The following is a 22811-nucleotide window of genomic DNA, read 5'->3' as shown; positions in this document are numbered from 1 at the left end:
TTCTTAACATTCCAGATGCAACCAGTAGTAGAACAAACACAGGTAAGTTTGGAGAAAGTTGTGGAATGTTAAGTTAAACTTCTGTCTTCACACCAAGAGACCGTTGGATTGAGTTCAGTGCTGCTGGTCTGCTGGTCTATGCTTCTCCACATGACAGACATGACATGATGTGCACATCAGGTGCGTTAGAGATTGAGTTAGATTAATTTCTATACACTGACCAACTTTTGTGGCCTGGTAAGACCATCCTGATCACGTGACCTCACATTCTGTTTCACTCCACGGATCAGTCTGGACTTCTAGCTGCCCACATCGATTTCCTGAAATTACAATGTAACCGGGCCAATCAGGGACTGCGTCGTAGTTGATGACGTAACCGGGCCAATCAGGGACTGCGTCGTAGTTGATGACGTGAAATACAGGCCGCCACTGGCAAAACAGTAATGGCGTCTCCCGAAGCAACGAGCGGTAACGTTAACGTTAGTAGAGTAAACACAGCAGTAAGTGCAGTTATTGCAGAAATAGACTCAATAACAACAATTAAACAAGAACAACAGCATGCACTAGCGGAGTTTCTCGGCGGAAAAGACGTTTTCGCCGTTCTTCCGACTGGATTTGAATTTGGATTCGCTGATTGGCTGAAGGAGTTTGTCTGTCAAGGCAAGTACTCCCGCCCACTGAAATCGATGTGGGCGGCTAGAAGTCCAGACTGATCTGTGGAGCGAAACAGAATGTGAGGTCACGTGATCAGGATGGTCTTACCAGGCTACAACTTTTGTGCCTCTGTATGGGAAACACTGCATCTCGCAGTCAAAGACTCACAAAGCGTATCATCTCATGAAGCGACAGATGACTGACTGCCTGACCTGAATTTGCCATGTGATGCCCTAAGCTGCCCTGGGAAAAAAAACCCAGTAAAACTTAAAAGCTCAGTGCACTTAACATAAACCCACATTTTCAGAAAGTTCATCTTTAACCTAGGATTTTTAAGACTGGTTGCCTTTATACATGGGGGGTAGGCTCATCTTACCCACAGGCTCAACCATTATTCCCCACATACAGATAACCATAATTCTACCCTTAACTCAAAACAACACTAATGACAAACACGCACGCACGCACGCACACACACACACACCTACCTTAGTGACGTCCCTTAACATCACAGAGAAGCCTCAGCTTGCTGAACTTGACCTTCCCCTTCATATTCTCCCAGAGTCTGAAGGACAGGTTGCCAGGTGTTTGGCCACATCGACCAGCGCTCCTGAGACCAGCTGTGGATCCGACAGTGAGCACTGGGCTCTGGCGCTGGTCTGGAGAGGAATGGCACATTGTGTTTCTTCAGGTCTTCTTCAACAGCAGAGATACTGTCTGAGAGAGACGAGATCTTCTCCTGCATGATCTTCATCTCTCTGGCGATAGTCTTCCCCTTCTGCTCCTCTTCCTCCCTCAGAGCCGCCAGTCTGGCCTCGTCTTCCTCTTTCAGGAACTGGTGGAGCTTGTGGAACTCTGCTCTGATCTGCCTCTCTGTGGCCACCAGCTGGTTCCTGGAGTGTTTAACCACTTTGTTGTATTTCCTCTCAACCTTTTTGTATTTGTTCCTCTTGTCCTGTAGAGACTTTAAGTCAGATTTCAGCTGCTCCTTCAGGTCACTGAATACTCGTTCTATAGGAACCACCTTGTGACCGTGGAGGTGAGAGAACTCAGACAGGACACACAGCTTTATGTTCCTCCTTAGAGAACCAATTGGGCTCTGCTGGATGTTTACTACACACCACCTCTACTTTCTCCTCTCCTTTATCCGTCTCAGATGACCCAGCTTTCTGTCTCCCAGCATAGGAGTCAGCTAGTTCCTTCAGAGTAAAGTTCACTCCTGGATGACCCTTCAAGGATTTTCTTTTACAAATGGGACAGTTTTTGTTTTTAGCTTGTTCCCAGAATTTCTTCAGGCAGCTGGAACAGAAACTGTGGCCTCAGCTCAGAGACAGGATCTCTGAAAGTCTCTGAACACACATGGCAACTTTCAACAAGAGCATTTTTCCCATCCATTTGCTCTGGTATCCAAAATATGTTTCAATAGCAAGACTCACCAAATCACATTCACTTCAACTTGCTGCTTACAATCCTCCAAATGTGTTTTTTCAGTAGAGATCACAACACACCCTGTAATGGCGTCTCTGCTCCGTTCAATGTCAAAATCTACTTTCAGTTTCACCTACCTCTGTCATGAGTCAACTATTACAGTAATGGTGGGAAATGCTGCAGTCTGATTTTGTGACCAGCAGATGGTGCTGTTTCTTTGGTAACTGACAGAGTTTAACATTTTACTCTATGTTCTATCAATTCACTTTATGTACCGTATTTCCTCTAATAGTGGCCTGTAGTCAATTAAAAGCCGGGTCTCCGATAATGGCCGGGGCCGTCGTCGACACGAACAAATAAAGGCCAACCTCAAATACAGGCCGGGGGAAAAAACTAGGTCAAAACCTAGTACATGGCTGGACCGTGTCTGTCTCCTCTCTCCGCCGCTGCCTCTCCACCGCGCCCACGGCCCGCATTGATCCTCCCGATCCAAGCCCCGGACCCCCGCCGAAATCTCGGCCGGATCACCGGGAACACATCGGTGCCCAGGTTCAGTTAGCTTCAGTTAGCTTCAGCTTACATGCAAACAACGGTGGATACCGGTAAACTCCTGGTGGCTGTTTGTAACTGTAGTTTGTAGTAACGTACAAGTGCCACAAGACGGCTCGGCCGGCGGAAGCCTCTGGAGCATGCTGTCGTCGATTACCGTAATTATCGTAATGCATTGCAGTAACAAAAAAACGTCTACCTAACATACCCCAACAGCAGCAGATCAGAAAACAAGGAGGCTTCGTACTAAAATATGAGCAAATATACTTATCAAACAGAGGGAATTAGAAATAAAGGCCTGTCTCTAATATAAGCCTGCTTCCAATAAAGGCCTGGTACCCTCTGCAGTTGAGGTAAATAAAGGCCTGGGCCACTATTAGAGGAAATACAGTATATTATCAATTTCACTGGTAAGGCAAAAACAGAAAAATAAAATATACAAATAGAACTTCATTTTTTGAGAATGCAAGCAATTGCTGCACCACAGAAATAGCCTACCTATAGGCCTAACACAAGACTGTCATAAATTTCTTGGAATATTTTAACAGGAGAAAGTCATCATATTTGTTTGTATGTTTTACATCTCATGTGCTTGAACTACACTCAATGCATTCTCCACAGACAGTGAAAATGACCATGAACTTTATTTGTGTATATAAAAATGATAAACCACAGAAAGAGAAAAAAATCCAGGTTGTGTAGATGAGATTAAAATAAAGCCTCCAAGACGCTTATAAAAGATCTCTCCTCAAAAGCAACAAAGACACAATCAAGCAAACAAATAAAGATGACTAGATATGAAATACAACGCTGAATCGTTACACCTTCATGACGCACAAAAATGTTCAAAGAAAAAAAAACCAACATAAAAAACGTTTTATAATGTCAACTCAATGCTGACTAGCTGGAGGAGAGTTCAAATCCTGCTTCACTAGGCAACACTTTATATTGATCACATAAGGTTGCTCATTTCACAACTTTAATAATTTATATACTGGATATTGCATGATTTTGTCAAATTTTGTTTGTTTGACTCCAACAAGCACATGCAATAAAATTTTGTCCTATTAAAAACTTCAAATGGTTTTGTTTTGTACATCATTGTGAATAACCACTCAAATCATATTTCCTTCCTCAATGCTCCACTAGACGGCAAAGAACAGTCATCAATGACAGTGAACATATGAACTGAATCATTATTCACTGTCCACTTCACTGTCAGAAGGAAATATCAAAACTCATCATGGTGGTTAGTGAGACCAAACACTGTAAAAACACATTTCTCCAGTCAGAAACTATAGAAATGATCCCTGAAAGCAAAGTCATAACTAAACAGTGGATGAAACCTGGAAGTCATTCATGGGAACGTTGACCTCACTGATGGTTACTCCAGAATGTTTCAGAATGTAATCTGATGTGGAAAAGTTTGAGAGACTAACTTGAAACACTGAAATATTTGGTGCTATAACTTGACTGATCTTGATACAACTGAATCTTTATTTGTTAAATAAAAAGTGAATGCACTTCTCCCTCCATCTCTCTTCTGCCTTACTGCTCAGCTGTACATTCAGCACACATTTTCATACTTCATTACTTTCTCAAACCGTCTCCTTTGGAGTGATCTTCTTCCCTGAGTGAAAAGTAAAGTTAATACACCACTCATTACCTCAGCCAGTGGTGTCTGACACAGCGGTCACAGCTCCATGATGAATCATTAGAAAACCAAATCAAACATTTCTGACCATTTGGTATTAGGTTCAAATATCAGAAGTCTTGACATTTTGTACATTTGTTCACAAAGTCACTGTTAGAGACATACAGACTGTAGTCCAGAAAAGGGCAAAAATCTAGTCAATTCTGTTCAGTCCTTAAATGTCCTTAGTAATGTTGAACTTGTATAATATCTGAATGTAATGTCTTTTTAGATAAGACACCTAAAATGTACGTATCTGTGTGTATAATGTGCCTCAATGTGTACAGAGGCAAAAGAAAGCAGGTACAGCAGAGAAAGTGCTTCAACATCACTGACAGGCTGTGTTGATGAATTGCAATTGATTAATCAAGGTAATATACTGTTATACTGCTGTGTGGTTGATTTGCTTTTATTTTGTCTGCACAGTCTGTTCGTTTTTCCCTTCTGTGACTCTGACCTTTATGTATGCAAATAAATAAACTGAACTGCAATAGATCAAAGAGTCTCAAGTTTCAGTATTTTGCTTCATACACACACTGCTGCTGCTGTAGCGTGAGAATCAGCAGATAAACACGTCTTATCCTCATCTGGGATCCACGTGAAGTTGTTCTTAGCCAACTAAAGGGGAAACATGAGGTGAGATAAAGGTAACATTATCAGACTTCCTGTCTTAAAGTCAAAAGCAGTACTCTCTCCATACTGTATCAGCTGAAGGTCATGGTGCGGTCCGCTGGGCCTGGTGGATCTGACATTGAGGAATATGAAAACATTCCTGAGGACTCAGCCATTGATAAGACTTTGAGGACCAGCAAGGAGCAAAAACGTAGTAAGCAATTTTTTTTTCCCCGTAGATTAAGAAAATAAATATATTTGCCTTTTCCGAAAAGGAAATTAATGAAATTTCATCCGATAGTGTTTCGGTCATATGGGAGAGGATTAGGACCACATGTGAGAAATGTATTTGAGTTCTAACTTTAAACTCAGAATTGTGACTTTTTTTCTCAGAATTTTGACTTTTTTCTCAGAATTGTGACTTGAAACTCAAAATTCTGACTTTTTTCTCATAATTGTGACTTTAAACTCAGAATTGTGACTTTATTGTCAAAATTCTGAGTCTAAACTCAGAACTCAAATTTTTTTTTTTGGCCCTAATCCTCGTCCGTACAGTCAAGATGTGAAACATTTTGTTGAAAAAAGGTTAGTGGTTATGGTTTTTCCTATAGTTAATTTGCCATATTTGCGTGCGTGCATGCGTGCGTGCGTGCGTGCATGCGTGCGTGCGCCTTACAGGGAAAGTCTGCTACAGAATGCTTGCTGGGAGCATTGGGCTGCTATTTATCTTACAAGCTTCGCTCAACAGCTCTCTAAGACTTCTCCACAGTGAGTAAACACTTTTCTCACCATTTCATTCAAATGAATACCAGTTGTGGCACTTCCAAACCATTTAGTCATTTTTAATCCATACTGGAGCTGTTTCTCACTTCTATTGTTATAACCCGGCTCAAGGAAGTAACAAAGAAAGGGTTAGTAAGTTAGCCAAAGTAAAAGTTAAAACAACGATTTATTAACTAAAACTAAGGGAAAATAACTAGACAACACAAACTACATCAAACCAAAAGAACAGAACAAAAGGTGTGCATAGGTGAGGAGGGAGAGAGACACTGATGGTCTGAAGGCTTTTTAAGCCCAATGAGTACACTGGGCCCAGGTGCACTCCATCAGCTCTGACGACCCCGCCCACCAGGCTCCTGCAAGACGAGCCAGGAGAGTGGGAGGGTCGTCACACTATACACAATTTTAGCCTGAATATCTGCAGCTGAGGATCCCCATCAATGTGGATCTTTATTCAAACACTACATTGAATACAGTGAAGAGTAAATGTTCTCAGTGATGCCTCAGAAATGTGCTCCCATCCCCTTAAAAACAATCTTATACAGTGGATATCAGTCTACAGACCCTTTCAAATTTTCTAGCTTTTATTGCCTTGAAATCTATAATGAAAACACGTTAAATCAAGGTATCCACTGTGTATTACTCCACTGTGTTTGAGCTTTCTTTTATTGATAGTAATCACACCTACAAGAACATAAATTAGTCACACACTGGTCAGTCCTGTTATCAAAATTATAGTTATAGTTCTGACTACATAAGTGCCATAACTACTGACATAGCTACTGATTTAAAATTTAAAGCTGCAGACAGCTCAGTTTGTCATGTGACCACTTCCTCTCTCTCCACTCCCAGCCAGCACGGACACCCAGTTGGACCAAAACTGGACTGAACAGACTGGAAAAAACCACCTGACTGAAGAGAGAGACCAGTTGCTGAGCAGTTACAACCAGTTGATTAAAGACAGAGACCAGTTGCAGACCAGTTACAACCAGCCGACTGTAGGGACAGAACAGTTAGAGAGCATTTTCAACCAGCTGACTGAAAAGAGAGACCCGTTAAAGACCAATTGCAACCAGCTGACTGAAGAGAGGGACCAGTTGCAGACCAGTTACAACCAGCTGACTGCAGAAAGGGACCAGCTGCAGAACAATTACAACCACCTGACTGCAGAGAGAGACCAGTTGCAGACCAGTTACATTAATGTGACTAAAGAAAGAGACAAGTTGCTGACCAGTTACAAGCAGCTGACTGTGGCTATGGAGATGAAGCAGGCCTTTAACGACCACCTGACTAAACATAGAGATCAGTTGCAGACCAATTACAAACAGTTACTAACCATTTGCAACAAATTGACTGAGGATGAAGATTGCCAGGATAAGATGTTTTGCTCTGGTAACGGTTATATATTCCTTCCTTCCTTCCTTTCTTTCTTTCTTCCTTCCTTCCTTCCTTTCTTCCTTCTTTCCTTCCTTCCTTACTTCCTACCTTCCTTCCTTTCTTTCTATATAAACTCACATAGGTTTCGATTTTTACGTGAACACTGTTTCCTAGGCTTCATAGTTTGACACATCCCTTTCCATTCCTTTCAGTTCCCTCCTAATGAATCTCCTGTTGTTTTTTTCCACCTGCCTCTGTATCTCATGTGATGTTGACCAGAGGAAGCCGGCTGTCCAGAGGGCTGGCTGAAGTTTGACTGTAGCTGCTACTACGTCTCCACTGTGGAGAAAACCTGGGACGAGAGCAGACAGGACTGTCTCAGCCGGGGAGCGGACTTGGTCATCATAAAGGGCTACCGGGAAAACGTGTGTGTGTGTGTGTGTGTGTGTAAGCAAATGAGATGAAGATGTGAAATCTGTGACGTTTATTATTCATATTGTGTCAATTACAGGCCAGAAATAGATAAAATCACAGATTATCTTAAAATTCACACTGACTGCAATTTTAACCTGATAACAGCAATACTCCCACTATAGCAATTATCATGTGAACGCCTTAGTCTGATTATCTTGGCCAGAGTAAGGTCATAATCAATTTAAGAATAACCTAGTTGAATACCTGATACTGATGATTACCTAGATTTCAGAGAAAACTATTTATTTCTCTGTGTTTCTCTATTTATTTCTTAAGTACTCCTATGTGGTACATTAATGTTCTTCACGGTACAACTTGAGTTGTTTATGGAACAATAAGCAAAACTAAATAACTGTGTTCATTTGCCCATAGGTAAAATGTAGATAAGCCCAACATAACAGGCAGAATGGAACAAGGACGGAGCTGATGGAGCAGCTTAACATGCTGCAACAAGTTCAGATACGCAAACGTTACGCATGCTGTATAGGTCAGGCGTAACTGTTGGAAAGATTTGAACTTCAATACCCAGAAATCCTAAGATGACGTCAGTAAACTGCACACAGCTCACTCGAGTTTGTGATGCTTTATACCAAAGATACCTAAACCTTCTAACATTGGTGAGTCCAGCTTTCTCAGGACAGAGCTGCTCACAGCTGTTTAGGAGACACTTTGGATTTCACTCATAAGTTTGGATTCATCACTTCCTGTGTGGAGAAGTGTACATACCTGAAAACAGAATTTCATTTAAGCAAATAGTCTCAGTAAATGGGGATGAGCTGCTCTGCTCTGTTGCCTATAGTGCAGCTTTAATCTGATAATTCTGTTTGAATGTACACAAACTCAAAGACATCTTTGTAACCGTCTTTGGCAGGAGTTTCTGAATAGACTGAACAAGGATGCATGGCTTGGTCTGACTGACAGAGAGGAGGAGGGAAACTGGACATGGGTGGATGGGACACCACTGAGAAGGCCCAAGAGGTATGGAAGATGAATTTCAAACATTAGTTGGTGTTCAGCTCACATGGGCACACAAAGAGGTCTACCGCTCTGAATGAAAGGCAGAACTAGTCAATGAGCTTTGGCATAGCAATCTCATTATTTTCCACAACTATTCCTCTCTATACCACATACCAGATTTTCAGTCCAGCATAGCTTTGTTTAACAAAATCCTCTAGCATTGGAGGTCAGAGTAATAAAATTGTTGCTGAAATCATGTAGGATGAGCTTAAAAATTACATGCTATGAAATAAACCAACATGAATAGGGAAATCATTTTAGAGCATTTATTTTATGTGCTCTAACCCTTTGTAGCTTCTGGACTGTTAATCAGCCTCATGACGGAGGGATCGGTGTTCCTAGAGAAGAAGACTGTGGCCATCTTCGTTATGTGGTGGAACATTTCATTGGATGGAATGATGTAAACTGTAATCAACTCAAACCTTGGGTCTGTGAAAAAAAGATTGGCATCAATGGCTGAGCTAAAATGTGTTGGAGCCCAAACTGGTTTCTGTGTTTTCACATACAATAAATTCCCAACTCTTTTCTCCCTGTCATTGTCTTCTCACTTGCTTGATTCTCTATAAAGAGAGAACAAAGACGCTTTTAGCATTTCTGTATTTCATTAAGTGTTTCCAAAATGAATGGAAACTATGTAATGCTTAATAAAATCTCAAGGCAAAGTAAAAGTGAACTGGATTTATTTGTATATTTGAAGCAAATGTATTATGTGTCTGTTGATGAAGTTTGAGTTTCTGTAGGTGGCGCTCTTTGGAGAAGCTTTCATGAACTGGCTGTAAGTTGAATCACTATTAAGTTATAGCAATATTTCTTAATATGAAAATATCATGGATTACTACTTTCATCATTAGAAGAGGTTTAGAGGTTATAAACATTTCTTTCTCATGATTTCACAGTAACCAAGCATTTATTACAAAGATTATTGATATAATATATTTGGACATTTGGAGATTCATATTTGTGCCATTCCTTAAATCAGCTCCCAGCTCCCTGCTGGTTCCTCATGTCACACTGAGAGTCACTGTCCTCCATCAGTTCTCCTTTTCTTCCAGGTCCGTCTGTTTGTTTGTCAGTGGATCAAACCAACAGTACAGAGAGCTGAGGACCTCTGCTGGTGTAAGGTGAGGGTGGTGTTCATTCACATGAATATAACACAGTGCTTTACTTCACACATAGCTTTTATACATATCCTGTTTACACCTACTGTTACAAGAAGAAAATTATGTTTTAATGAATCATTGATAACAACCTGAAATAAAAACCTTATGGTCCAAAATGTGTCTGCACAACTAAGCTTTGTTTTTTTAACTTCTTCTCACTTCCCCTTTGTGCATCCTTCTTCCCAAAATGTTTTTCCGCAGCTTTGTGGCAGAGGACGCAGCTGCCAGTCTAGGCACAGCAAAACAGTCACTGCTAGTCAGCAACACCGGGCGTTTTTAGTCGTATTTGTTTTTTTTAAGTCAGTAGAGTTATTACCGGGAGACTGGACTTGCTCTTGCTAAGCTTGAGAAATGGAGCCACATATACTTCTTCTCATCCTTTTTCTTATAGGTAAATAATTTCAGTGCGTTTTATCCTGATTGATTGCACTGAGCTCTTTCACTTTCACTTTGCTGTGGGGTAAAGACAGGCGTTTGATACATAGATAAGATAAGATAAGATAAGATACTTTATTATGAAAGTAAGGTGAAAATGGGTCGAAGGGGTGTTTAGTCCAAATGGCTGTTCCCATGCTGTCGAATAGGCAGAAACACCTTCATCTAGTCACAACGTGTGCCACAGAGAGACTGCAGACTTTGACAAGTGGGTCGTTTTGGGTTTCATACATACATATATAACTGTGCTACAATAGTGGCATTGCTTTAAGAACTATTGGTAACACTTATAAACAATGAATTACTGATGAATTAATGATGAGTTCATGTGGAGTTAATCATCAATTTATCAATTACAGTATATCTTAATAATTTATAACAAATTAGTACATCATTAGTAATGACATTAGTTAAATCTTTGTACTTGATTTATAAGTCAAGAATACCTTTGTTAATACATCATTTGTAAAACATTACCTAATGTAGTGTACATGCAACTGCATGCTGGTCCCAACATGCAATGCTAATGTTTAGTAAGACATTTGTTGCCATGACTGTGCAAAGGAAAGACAAAAAAAATCACAATGACAGTAATTATATTTTCTTGTTCACTTCCTGCAAGAAAATCACATGACTGCTCTCAAACAGACCAGTGTAAAACCACAGTTCTAAAGAAAATACTTACAACTGTACATTGTGTAGCTGTACATTGTGGCCACAAAAACAAAAGTTGCCTAATTATTGTATGCATGAAAATTGCAACACTGATCTGAACAGTTACGCACACACTAAAAAAGCTGGGTTATTTTATCTAGCCAAACACTGGTTTGAGTCTGTCCGGCCATTTGTGGGGTTATTTCCACAGAGCTGGGTAGTTTCTGTCGCCCAGCCGCTGGTTTAGTTCAGTGGTCAGCCACAGTGACAGCTGCTGACTCATCTGCAAAAAGTTTCGGTTTGTCAGCAAGCGGTCTGTTGGGCTCCTCTTCTGCAAGGAAGCAGTCCTTCTCATCCTCCTGTGCACTTCAGGGCAAATAAAGTTAAAAGGTTTGTATCCACTTTTGCACCTTTCTAAGTCAATAGGCCTACAGCCAAAACTATCATTCTGTAACGTTAGCTAATGTGTTGTGCACTCACTTTTGGTCCATGCTAGGCTAGCTAGATAGGTTAGCTAACCTTAGTGTTACTGGCCAGCTAGCCAAAGAGCCCCACCTGTCTAAGACATAAATGTACTCTAAATGTACAGGACTGTAAAATATGTGTCAGAGGCATAAAATGCATAAGTTAGGTAAAAACAGACACTAAAAACAGACAACCTACTATTTCATTTATTTGTTAATTTTCATTTATTTACAAATGTCATATTCACTAACATTCATTACACTTACACTGAATGAATCCTATCTACTTAAATTATAGTTTACATGCTATTATACAGTTTAACCTGTAGATGGTGCTCTACGCTTGCATTGGCTTGGGGTCCTTCGTTCTGGTTCGGGTTAAGAGTGAGGAAGCCGAGAGATTGCGAGAACATTCTACACGCTAACGTGTGTGACTTCTTGTCATTGGTCTCAGGTGGGTAAAATGTTAAAACTTGGTAAATATTCAGTAAAATGTTATAAAATGCAAACGGATTAATTCGTGAACAACAGCTGAATGAATGAGAAATGCGGTAAAAGGTGTTATTTGTAAGAATTACCCACTCGTTTTAGCATGCTAACGTGTAGCCTAGCTTGCGATGCTAGCGAGGTTTAGCCAGATGGCCGGGTATTCTTTTATATGGTAGCTGGTTAGCTAGGTACTACAGTCTTTTAGTTTAGACTTTGACTTGAGCTATGATACCTTTTGTTGTTATTTTCTTTGTGTTGTTTGTGTTGTGAAATGCGAAGTGTCCAGTATTAAAGTGAATTTAGATTTAATGGAGAGTTATCAGTACAACATAAAATCATTACAGAAATTGGCAAAGCCATGCTGGTGATTTATTACATTCATGATAAATGTCATGGTGATTTTGGTTACATATAAATCAGGTAGCTATGTATAGAATGAGATATGAAGCACTATCATTGTTCTGTGATAGTTGTTAATTGAAGCACGTTTCTAATGCAAATTGTGAACCTTGTATAAGTTATAGGGAACATTTATTTCATTCTAGTTATTATGTTTTAGTTGTGTTATGGTCATCATTGAAATATGAAAGACATATATGTAGAATATGTGTAGATGCAGCTATTGGAACAGAATTCATGTGCAAAGAAAAAGTGATATTATACATGTATTTAAGTTGCATTTTGATTTTGATTTTGATTTTACTATCTCAGTATAATTGCAGTACATATTGGACAATTTTGAGTAATGTGTTTTGAGCCAGGATACCTGAAGAACATAAAGAGATATGTTATTTGAAACGAAGATACATGATAAAAGAAAGAGTAAATAAAACAGAACATTCTACACGCTAACGTGTGTGACTTCTTGTCATTGTTCTCAGCCGTCCTCAGGTTCCAATCCTGAGACCGGTAACATGAACATAACCTTAATAAAGTGAAACAATGTTAATGTTAGATATTAGGTGCCTTTGTCCCATGTTAGCCCAGAGTCAGAAGCGGATATGCAAGAAGATGGCGAATGATGAAGAGGCAAAAACCTTTAACAATTGTTAGCTAATGTTAGCGTTCGCTAGTGTTAGCGATCACGCTAGCGTAAGACTTTTCTTCATGTCCGTGCTTCATTAAAGGGTCACATAAAAAAAAAAAAAACATTTTGGAGCAAGCAGGGGGTGTGTTACAGCGAACAAAAGCAGTCTAACGCTGCTTTATTACAATATATCATGCCGGTATAGTGGTATAGATTCAAGATTCAAGTCAAGCTAATAGACGAACCACTGCATGTAAGCTAACTAACCAGCACAATGCCAACAACCTGATCTGTTTCTAATCACATTTTATGTCTTTTTTGGAAGATCTTGGAGAAATGACATAGCTGGATAGCTAGATATAGATGCTATCAACTCAATTATAATACTTATAATAAAACTTTATTTATATAGCACTTTTCTTAAAGTTACAAAGTGCTTAACAAAAAGAATTAAAAAACAACAATTAAAAACAAAAGAAAAACAAACAGATCATAAAACAGTGGGGAATAAAATGAAGTTACCCAAAAATATAGACTGTCAAAAGTGGGATAATAAAACACAGCAACATGTCAAACATTCATAAAAGCTTTTCGATAAAAGAATGTTTTAAGAAGAGATTTAAAAGACACTAAAGATGTTGCCTGTCTGATCTCGATAGGCAGACTGTTCCACAGTTTGGGGGCTCTAACAGCAAAGGCCCGGTCACCTTTGGTCACTAGCCGAGACCTAGGAATAACCAGCAGAGCCCTATCCACCGATCTAAGTGAACGCCCAGGCACGTAAGGGGTTAATAAGTTCTTGATGTAATTTGGAGCAAGGCCATTTAATGCTTTAAAAGTGATAAGTAGAATTTTAACATCAATGCGGAATGTAACAGGCAGCCAGTGTAAGTTGGCAAGTACCGGAGTAATATGTTCATATCTCTTAGTGCCAGTTAAAATCCGGGCAGCAGCGTTCTGTACCAGTTGGAGTCGGTGAAGGGAGCTCTGACTGATGCCGGCATAAAGTGCATTGCAGTAGTCGTGGCGGGAGAAAGTAAATGCATGTATGACCTTATGTAAATCAGTAGGAGACAGGAATGATCTGATTTTGGAGATATTTTTGAGTTGAAAAAAGCATGACTGAACAACATTTTTCACTTGAGCATCAAAACAGAGATCCGCATCAAAAATAACTCCAAGATTTCTAGCAGATTGCTTAATGTTTTTGGTCAGGGAACCAAGCTTACTGTGAAGCAGGCTGGTAGAATTAGTGGGACCAACGACTATGACCTCAGACTTATCGTCATTGAATTTTAAAAAGTTTTGGGACAGCCAACATTTAAAATCACTGAGGTAGGCAAACAGATTATCAAGGCTGCTGGGGTTGTTGGTTTGAAGAGGGACATATAACTGCGTGTCATCTGCGTAACAGTGGTGGGAGATACTATGGTTCTGAATGATCTGGCTGAGAGGAAGCATGTATATTGAAAACAGCAGTGGGCCAAGGATAGAGCCTTGAGGAACACCACAATTAAAATGGGTAACAGAGGAACAGGCATTTGCTATGACAACAGAGAAGGTTCTATTGGAGAGGTATGAACGTAGTAGATTCAGCAGTAGCAGTTCCTTTAAGACCAACCCAGGTTTCTAGACGGTGCAGGAGAATGGAGTGATCAATCGTGTCGAAGGCAGCGCTCAAATCTAAAAGCACCAGGACTGTGCAGTCACCTTTATCAGCTGTTAAAAGTAGATTATTAGAAACCTTCATGAGGGCTGTCTCTGTGCTATGGCGAGCTCTAAAACCTGACTGAAAACTATTAAAAATATCATTACTATTCATAAAAGATATCAATTGAGTTGAAATGACTTTCTCAAGCACCTTAGATAAAAATGATAATTTAGAAATTGGTCTGTAATTATTGAGTAATAGGGGATCCAAATTAGGCTTTTTCAGTAACGGTTGAATGATTGCATGGTTAAAACAAATGGGAAAATTACCAGAAGTTAAAGAACTGTTAATAAATGACCAACAGAGGGGAATATCTCTTTAAAAAACTTAGTTGGGATAATATCTACACCACAGGTAGAGGATTTCATTTGAGAAATTATTTTATCTAGTGCTGAGATGTTAATGGTTTGAAACTGGGAAAGTGAAGCAAGACTATTGTTGAAGGTGGATAGATTTCGTGGATCAGGTGAAATTTGAGACCGAATGCTCTCTATCTTCCCAATAAAATGAGCAGCGAATTTCTCTGTCCAGTCATTTTCAGGTACAAGATCTGTACTGGATGGACCATTGAGAACAGAATTGATTACACTGAATAAGACTTTGGGGTTATTGTTTTTCGATATTAAGTCAGAAAAATATGCTGATCTTGCAATTATGTTGAGGCATATGTTTTTTGTTGAATAGCTAGCTGAATATCAGTACTGCTTCACACTCCATCACGTTTGGAATGAAACGCAGTGCAGCCGCCATATTGAGCTGGCACTCTGCAGAGGAAAGAACAGTGTCCTGTACAGTCGTTTCAAGGTGCAGGGGCTGAGATTAGGGAAGGGGGGCACTCGCATTTTGAGTGTTAATTGAAACTGAGAAAGCAGACTGCTAACTCCTTGGTTTTTAACTGTATCTTTACTTATCTGTATCTTTAGGCTGAGGTGTCAAGACCGTTATGTTATGGACTTTTTATGGGCTTGCTATAATGTTACTGTTGATATTTTAAGGCAATTGATTATTGCTATTGATGATTAGGATTATTTTTCTAAACCTTTTCCAACATTGTGTTTAAAAATGTGATTATTATTGCATGTTTGTATGATTTGCATGACTAAATCTTGAATGTATTGTGAAGTAGGCCTGCCCATCCAAGTAATTTAACTGTTTAACTAGACATGTGTAGTATTGAAATAGCATTTATAAAGATTTTACTGAAAGGAAACATAAAAATAATAACCTATTTATGAAACAGAATGAACACAGCATTCTAGTTAATATGAACCAACAGTTGGATTGAATACTCAAGCCATCTTGCTGTGTTAGATTAACCCAGCTTGTGTTCTGTCCAATAGTTACCCAGCCGTGTGGTTGGAAACTGCCCAAACTGGGTTGCTTTCAATTCAGCAGTTTGTGCAAATGTTAACAATACTGTGTCACTGTGGTTTTACACTGGTCTGTTTGTCAAATCCAGTTGGGTTGAGAGCAGTCATGTGATTTTCTTGCAGGAAGTGAACAATAAAATATAATTACTGTCATTGTACTTTTGTTTGTCTTTCCTTTGTCACAGTCATGGCAACAAATGTCTTACTAAACATTAGCAAATGTTTAATGTATATATAATAATATAATAACAATATTAATAATAATATTCTAAGAAATATTTTATAATAAATGAGTAAATCCTGTGTAAATATTTTGTCGAGCATTTATCATCTCTTAATGATCAACAAATTAATTGTTCGTCATTAATTAAGAACAATAATGACTTCACATGCTCCCTAGGAAGTTGCATGTACACTACATTACATAATGTTTTACAAATTATATATTAGCAGAGGTAGTCTTGACTTATAAATCAAGTACAAAGATTTACCTAATGTCATTACTAATGATGCACTAATTTGTTATAAATTAAGATATAATTGATAAATCATTGATAATAATTAATTGATGATTAACTCCACATGAACTCATCATTAATTAATCAGTAATTCGTTGTTCATTAAGGACTTATAAACATTCATTATTTTAAAGTGTTACCGGACTATTTAATGTGTTTTTATAGCAGTGTGGGATACAAAAAAGTTCCATGCAAAAACATTAAATGCTACATTTCTTGAAGGTCTTACAATGTCACCTGGCTTGGTGTGCTGATTTACTTTTCTTTCCTCATTCCAGGCACTGTGGCTACAGAATCACAAGTAGAAAAGCGGGATGGAGAAACCGTCACCCTACACCTGAACAAAACCGGACTGAATTCCGACACATACGTGTGGACCTATGGGCTCCATAGCCCCATTAATGCAATCACCATTGTCAATAAGGGAGACATCACTGTGGTCAATGGGACCAGATTTAAAAACAGGCTACAAACACATGTAGAAACTGGATCAATCACCGTCTCCAACCTCACCATCAATGACACTGGACATTTTATGGTTCAGTTTGTAACAGAAACAGGACTGTGGCAGCAAACATTCCACCTTACTGTCTGTGGTGAGTTACATACCTTTTGTCTTTTAGCCAATCACTTGAAAAACTAAGAGTGTTCCCATATTTTGTGAGATGTGTGCTAATGCAAAGATTATCAAAAAATTCTTGTGAGCATATTAATGTTACATACAAAATAGCATTGGCCTCTGTGTGACAGTGTCATCTTGACCATGCAGCTGTTCCTCGAGTGAGAGCAGTCATGATAATACTGTCCATTAAAGCTGCACTAGGCAAAATTGTTATGTTAAAATATACTCATCATATCAGCCTAAATCACAAAGTGGGGCTACAACACAGAAAAGCATCCCATCCCCACTAATTGAGATGCAATAGATTCACCCTATTTTAATCGCCCATGTTTTGCCAAAATTAAATTCTCAAAATTTAAGAGTGAAATCCAAATGTGTCTCCTAAGCACTCTGTCCATAGAAAGCTGCACTCACAATGACACTGTGTTCTAGTGTTTAAACAAATTACACTGATTGGCCTGATGGAGGCACTCTAATTAAAGGCCAAAACTTCAAATGTTGAAAGACCCTAACTACTACACCACCTGTCTGATTTTGATGAAACCTAGAGGGATGACGCATCTTGTTGCTGATTGGCCCAAGGAGTGCCTGCGTCATTCATGGGGGACGACATGTTTCCTGGTGCCTTTTATGGTAGATTTACATTTAGCCATTAGGGTCTCATCCAGAGTGATTATTATCCATTGTTCTTATTATTTGTGTTGGTTTCTTGCAGATAATTCGGTAATTTTCATTAATGTCCTGGTGGAGGGCAATGCCACTCTGGACACTCCCGTAGATGAACTCCATAAAGGCCATGACGTCAAGTGGACACGTGGGCCGAATTTTACTGACAAGCTGATAGCTCGGTGGAAGAATAATGTCACCACTGTAGACTACGAGGAAAGCTTCAGGGGCGCTCTGCAGCTGAACCCACACACTGGATCCCTCACCATTATGAAAGTGAAACATAACTACACTGGGCATTACTGTCTTGTAATGCTGCTGGGTGAGGAGACACACATACTGAGACAGTATTTCATCACTGTGTTTGGTAGGTGTGCTTTATTAGTAGCCTTTTTACTGTACATTATGTGTATGTGAAGACTGTGATATACTGTTGACAAAATGTACTTATTGTAAGTCGCTTTGGACAAAAGCGTCTGCTAAATGACGTAATGTAATGTCTCAATTGTTTTCATTCCTCTTTAGATAGCGGAACTCAGCAACACTACTTTGTGTATCTCACTGTGGCATGGGAATATGTGGTAGATGAGATATATGATAGAAAAAAACTGACCACAACCAGTTTATTAAGCCATTTAGCAGCTACTGGCAGCTCTTTTTAGCAGCGTCTGAAGCAGTGGGCAGAGTGGCCAGTTGCTCTGGCTAAGAGGAAAAGAAACTGCTGGGCACTGAAATATGGCACCTCAGCATATAATACTGAAAACCAGCTTCAAAACCCAAATTTTCATGGCTGAAGCCAAGGCATAGTTGAAAATGGCAATTGCCAAGACTGACTTCAGATTGAAGATTTTTGCTTAATAATGTTCCATTGCCATTTCACAAAAGACACGTTTTCACTGAACATCTAAAAAACAATTTCTACATAGGGACTGAGTCCGTTTTCATGAGTACCATATTTCCTCTAATATTGGCCCGGGCCTTTATTTACCTCAACTGCAGAGGGTACCAGGCCTTTATTGGAAGCAGGCTTATATTAGAGACAGGCCTTTATTTTTAATTCCCTCTGTTTGATAAGTATATTTGCTCCTATTTTAGTACGAAGCCTCCTTGTTTTCTGATCTGCTTCTGTTACGGTACGTTAGGTAGACGTTTTTTTGTTACTGCAATGCATTACGATAATTACGGTAATCGACGACGGCATGCTCCAGAGACTTCCGCCGGCCGAGCCGTCTTGTGGCACTTGTACGTTACTACAAACTACAGTTACAAACAGGCACCAGGAGTTTACCAGTATCCACCGTTGTTTGCATGTAAGCTGAAGCTAACTGAAGCTAACTGAACCTGGGCACCGATGTGTTCCCGGTGATCCGGCCGAGATTTCGGCGGGGGTCCGGGGCTTGGATCGGGAGGATCAATGCGGGCCGTGGGCGCGGTGGAGAGGCAGCGGCGGAGAGAGGAGACAGACACGGTCCAGCCATGTACTAGGTTTTGACCTAGTTTTTTCCCCCGGCCTGTATTTGAGGCCGGCCTTTATTTGTTCGTGCCGACCACGGCCCCGGCCATTATCGGAGACCCGGCTTTTAATTGACTACAGGCCACTATTAGAGGAAATACGATATTCTTTGAGTCTCACAATAATTGCTGAAAGAGGAAATAGAGTTATATTGCACTGAATATGACAGATATGTCCAATCTGAGGCCAGTCCTGCATGTAAGCCTGGTGGTAATTCTGGATATTGTAGACAATGTTTCTTTATTTCAAAGTATAACTGAACATTATAAAACAGCTCTCTCACTTCCTGATTGTTTTTCTGTTTATCCTCTAGAACCTGTTCCAACACCACACATTTCTACAGCGCAGGTCAAAACAGCACCCTCACTGAATGACAGGAGCTGTTCTATTGACTGTTCTGTGGAGAATGCACAAAACGTGACCCTGTCCTGGTACCGAGGAGAGAAGATAATAAACCAGACCAGCAACTGTGACATCTGCACCACCAACGTCTCTCTCCCTCTGAAGATACAGGATCAGGATGAAGACATCTACAGCTGTAAGGCAGCAAACCCTGTCAGTGCCAAGTCAATCAAAGTCAACTCCACACAATGGTGTCCTTCTCATGGTAGGTCAAGTGTAACCAGTTTCTGTCTCCAGGGTTCCTACACCTTTTCCAAAGTCAAATTCAAGCACTTTTCAAGCATTTTCAAGGTGCATTTTCAAGCTTTTCCAGCACCTTACAGCTGTGGTACATATTTATATACATATATATACTCAAAATGATTATTTCACTTTTTCATCACATTAAATCAGATGTTATTGTGCTATAAACAACCAAAATTATGTTTCATGACAGCAATGCTGTAACGATTATGTAGCGACCATTAATACCAGAGATAGTATTAATGGAAATAAACGGGTATACAAGTATACAAGTATTGCTACTCCCCTGGCTCTCGCATTAAATTTAGAATGATATATTTGGGTTATCAGGTTCTTCTTAAGTTTGTAACGCTCTTTTGTGAAGGTGTGTTTCTTATAGGAATATAATATCTGATTTAAAGGTTTGGAGCTGTAACCAATCAGTTGGTGAAAATCCGTCTCATGAAATAAAATAAGTGCTAATATGATGATTGGGGTGATCTCAGGTTGGGCTGGAGCTGCATTACGAACGAGGGGAGAGGGATTTAAAAAGAAGTGGGCATTTAGGAGGCAGGAGGGTCTACTGAAAGATAATATGGAGCATTATGGAGTACAACACCACCACTAACTATGACCTCAATCAGGGATGCAAACTCATGGAGAGTGAAAAAGGTGACAGATACCAGGGCAGACACAAAACTACTCAGAAATCATTCACCTTAAGTGCCCTATTTTTGGGATCAAAAAGGCGACTGTCACCTAAAAATGACTAGTTTGCATCCCTGCTCAATGCTAAACATATAATTGAATTAACACCTCTATGACAGTGTCAAAAAAACATTATAGGCATCATAAGAGTAAACTTTATGGCAGAACAGTTGTATTGGATTGTAGTATAGTAGTAAGAGATAATGACAGGACAACAAAGGGGGAAATGAAGCGGAGTCTGTAATTTAGTTTACATTTCCAAACTACGTTACCATTAACATTATTAGCTATGTCATTTAAAGGTAATGTTAGCTGTTACGTTGCATATTCCATAAATGAACGTGCCGTAATTGACATGCAATACTAGTACTACCATATTGTATCACCCTCGATCCCTCCCGAAAATCGACTATCATTTGTATTTTTCGTTTTCAAGCCAACACTCATTGAAACGGCGACCTCCTGACATGTCGTCTGTTAGCCTCCCACTCACTTCACTGTCCCATCAGAGGGCACACATCAAAAAACACTGACACACATGTGCAGAGTGGCAAGTGAGGCTCGATTTCTTCTGTCTTCATTTTGTGCGAAAGGCAAAAGCAATTAGGCTCTCTCTCTCTCCGACTTCTATAGTATTTCTTTATTCTAAAAATCGAACTATTCATACAGATAGCGATTTATTATGAAAGTAATGCAATTAACGTTACAATTTCAAGCAGTTTTAAGCACTTTATTCAAAATCCAAGCACTTTTCAAACCTTGAAAACACCACATTAAAATTCAAGTGTTTTCAAGGATTTCCAGCACCCGTAGGAACCCTGTGTCTCACATTTTTGTTCTGTCATGTGAGCACTTGTGGTTTTTGTTGAGATCACATTTCCTGTTCTAAGCAGTGTGTTTGTGATCAGTGCTTCTGACACAGTATTTAGGGATCAGTCTGTCTACTTCAAAGCATACAGTGACTGTCAGTAACATATTAACTGAAGATTAGTGGCCCCAGACAGTCCATCGATGAGGACAGTTTAGTGCCAATCCTTGTGCTTACTTTCTATTTGTTAGATTCCATTCATTTAAATTCACTCTAAGGAAACTTAGAGCTAATAAATAAACTAAGTTTGGAGTAAAGCACATTATAATCTTTACATAATCCTACAGCCACTGCTCCAAAAATAGCCCAGCTTGAATTTGATATTCAAGATGCTGACTTAGTTGATTGATGCTTTTAGAAACCAACTTGCTTTGAATGGAGAGATGTGCTAGGATGTTAAGGAAGTCAATTGGTTTTTCCATTAGCACTTTTGCAGCTACCTTATGTCATTGTTCTTAGAGACTACTGGTACTGAAAGACAAAGGAGTGCTTGGACATTGTTTATCTGCAGGCCTCTGCACAGTATGTACAAACAAAGGTTTTCGCTAAAAAGCGAAAGTTGTAATTTCAAATTCAAGTCCAACCTCTGCATTTATCTTGCCTATACCGGTTATAAAATAATGACTCAAAAATCTTGGAAAAAAATACCTCTATGATCAGAAGAACATTAGCAGTTCGCTAACTGGGTGAGTTGATGTATTTGCTAATTGTCTCTGTTAAATTAAGCAAACAATAGGCTACTTTACCATAACTTGTTACTGTAGTAATTACCAAGGAGGAAATTATAAGGGTTAAACCATTTTCATTCATTTACAGCACCTGGCAAAACGTGGACTGTGGCTGTATTGATTGGAGGAATAGTTGGTTTTCTAGTGATTGTAGTCACTTTTGCTGTTGCTGCTGTTTACCTGCAACCGTGTAGGAAAAACCAAGGACCAGGTACGTGAACGCAATGCAGCTCTATTGGAAAACAATAGCATTCTTTGATATGTTTGTTCTTGATTGTTTGTAGTTGTTGCTAAGATCATTTTCTGTCAATTGTGCAGACCCATTTTATAACCACATTTTGAAGTGTAATACTGTACATTGTCTATTTTTAATCATCTTAGATTGTGTCAATATCGGGAATTTGCAACAACAGACGTCATGTGATGCCATCAATGTCTCAGAGGTATGCATGCAAATCACTGTTAAAAATGTCACATAAACACATTCAGGCAAAAAAAAATGTTTAAATGTACATAACGTGTTGTTTCAGCCAAGTGATGAAGTTGACGAACGTACAAGCCTACGGAGAAACAGCGAGGTCATCCTTTATTAGAATTAGCATCGTCATGCTCAGTACTATATATTTTGTCATGCTATTTGATACATTCATTTATTTTATGACGTTTAAAT

The 22811-nt window shown here is 39.4% G+C and overlaps 2 protein-coding genes and 1 non-coding gene across 3 annotated transcripts; 2 read left to right on the top strand and 1 right to left on the bottom strand.

Moving 5' to 3' along the window:
* Positions 1 to 3741: 3741 nt before the first annotated feature.
* LOC139910264 (small nucleolar RNA U3) lies at positions 3742 to 3957 on the bottom strand. The gene has a single exon (XR_011784559.2). It is a non-coding gene; the product is annotated as a small nucleolar RNA U3 (small nucleolar RNA).
* A 1084-nt stretch (positions 3958 to 5041) lies between these two features.
* Positions 5042 to 9336, top strand: LOC139910224 (uncharacterized). Its single transcript, XM_078290145.1, has 5 exons — positions 5042 to 5150; positions 6569 to 7108; positions 7373 to 7518; positions 8439 to 8545; positions 8879 to 9336. Exons 1-5 carry the CDS (start codon positions 5042 to 5044, stop codon positions 9042 to 9044), a joined length of 1068 nt encoding a protein of 355 aa, XP_078146271.1. The 3' UTR covers positions 9045 to 9336.
* A 687-nt stretch (positions 9337 to 10023) lies between these two features.
* LOC139910254 (T-lymphocyte surface antigen Ly-9-like) lies at positions 10024 to 22811 on the top strand. The gene is made up of 7 exons (XM_071897487.2): positions 10024 to 10135; positions 16691 to 17008; positions 17750 to 18067; positions 19527 to 19820; positions 22230 to 22352; positions 22523 to 22584; positions 22672 to 22811. The coding sequence occupies exons 1-7, from the start codon at positions 10096 to 10098 to the stop codon at positions 22732 to 22734; spliced, it is 1218 nt and encodes a 405-aa protein (XP_071753588.1). The 5' UTR covers positions 10024 to 10095; the 3' UTR covers positions 22735 to 22811.

The sequence above is a fragment of the Centroberyx gerrardi genome, chromosome 3 (genome assembly GCF_048128805.1).
Source record: "Centroberyx gerrardi isolate f3 chromosome 3, fCenGer3.hap1.cur.20231027, whole genome shotgun sequence".
Classification (NCBI taxonomy): domain Eukaryota; kingdom Metazoa; phylum Chordata; class Actinopteri; order Beryciformes; family Berycidae; genus Centroberyx; species Centroberyx gerrardi.
Note: the sequence above shows the minus strand (reverse complement) of the source record. Positions and strands in the feature narration are given on the sequence as shown.

Excerpts from the sequence above, each read along its gene's own strand:
- LOC139910224 (XM_078290145.1), top strand. The coding sequence starts at position 5,042 with ATGGTGCGGTCCGCTGGGCCTGGTGGATCTGACATTGAGGAATATGAA. Across the intron at positions 7,519-8,438 it reads TAAAGGGCTACCGGGAAAAC|GAGTTTCTGAATAGACTGAA; the intron begins GTGTGTGTGTGT and ends CGTCTTTGGCAG. Across the intron at positions 8,546-8,878 it reads CCACTGAGAAGGCCCAAGAG|CTTCTGGACTGTTAATCAGC; the intron begins GTATGGAAGATG and ends AACCCTTTGTAG.
- LOC139910254 (XM_071897487.2), top strand. The coding sequence starts at position 10,096 with ATGGAGCCACATATACTTCTTCTCATCCTTTTTCTTATAG. Across the intron at positions 10,136-16,690 it reads TCTCATCCTTTTTCTTATAG|GCACTGTGGCTACAGAATCA; the intron begins GTAAATAATTTC and ends TCCTCATTCCAG. Across the intron at positions 19,821-22,229 it reads ACAATGGTGTCCTTCTCATG|CACCTGGCAAAACGTGGACT; the intron begins GTAGGTCAAGTG and ends ATTCATTTACAG.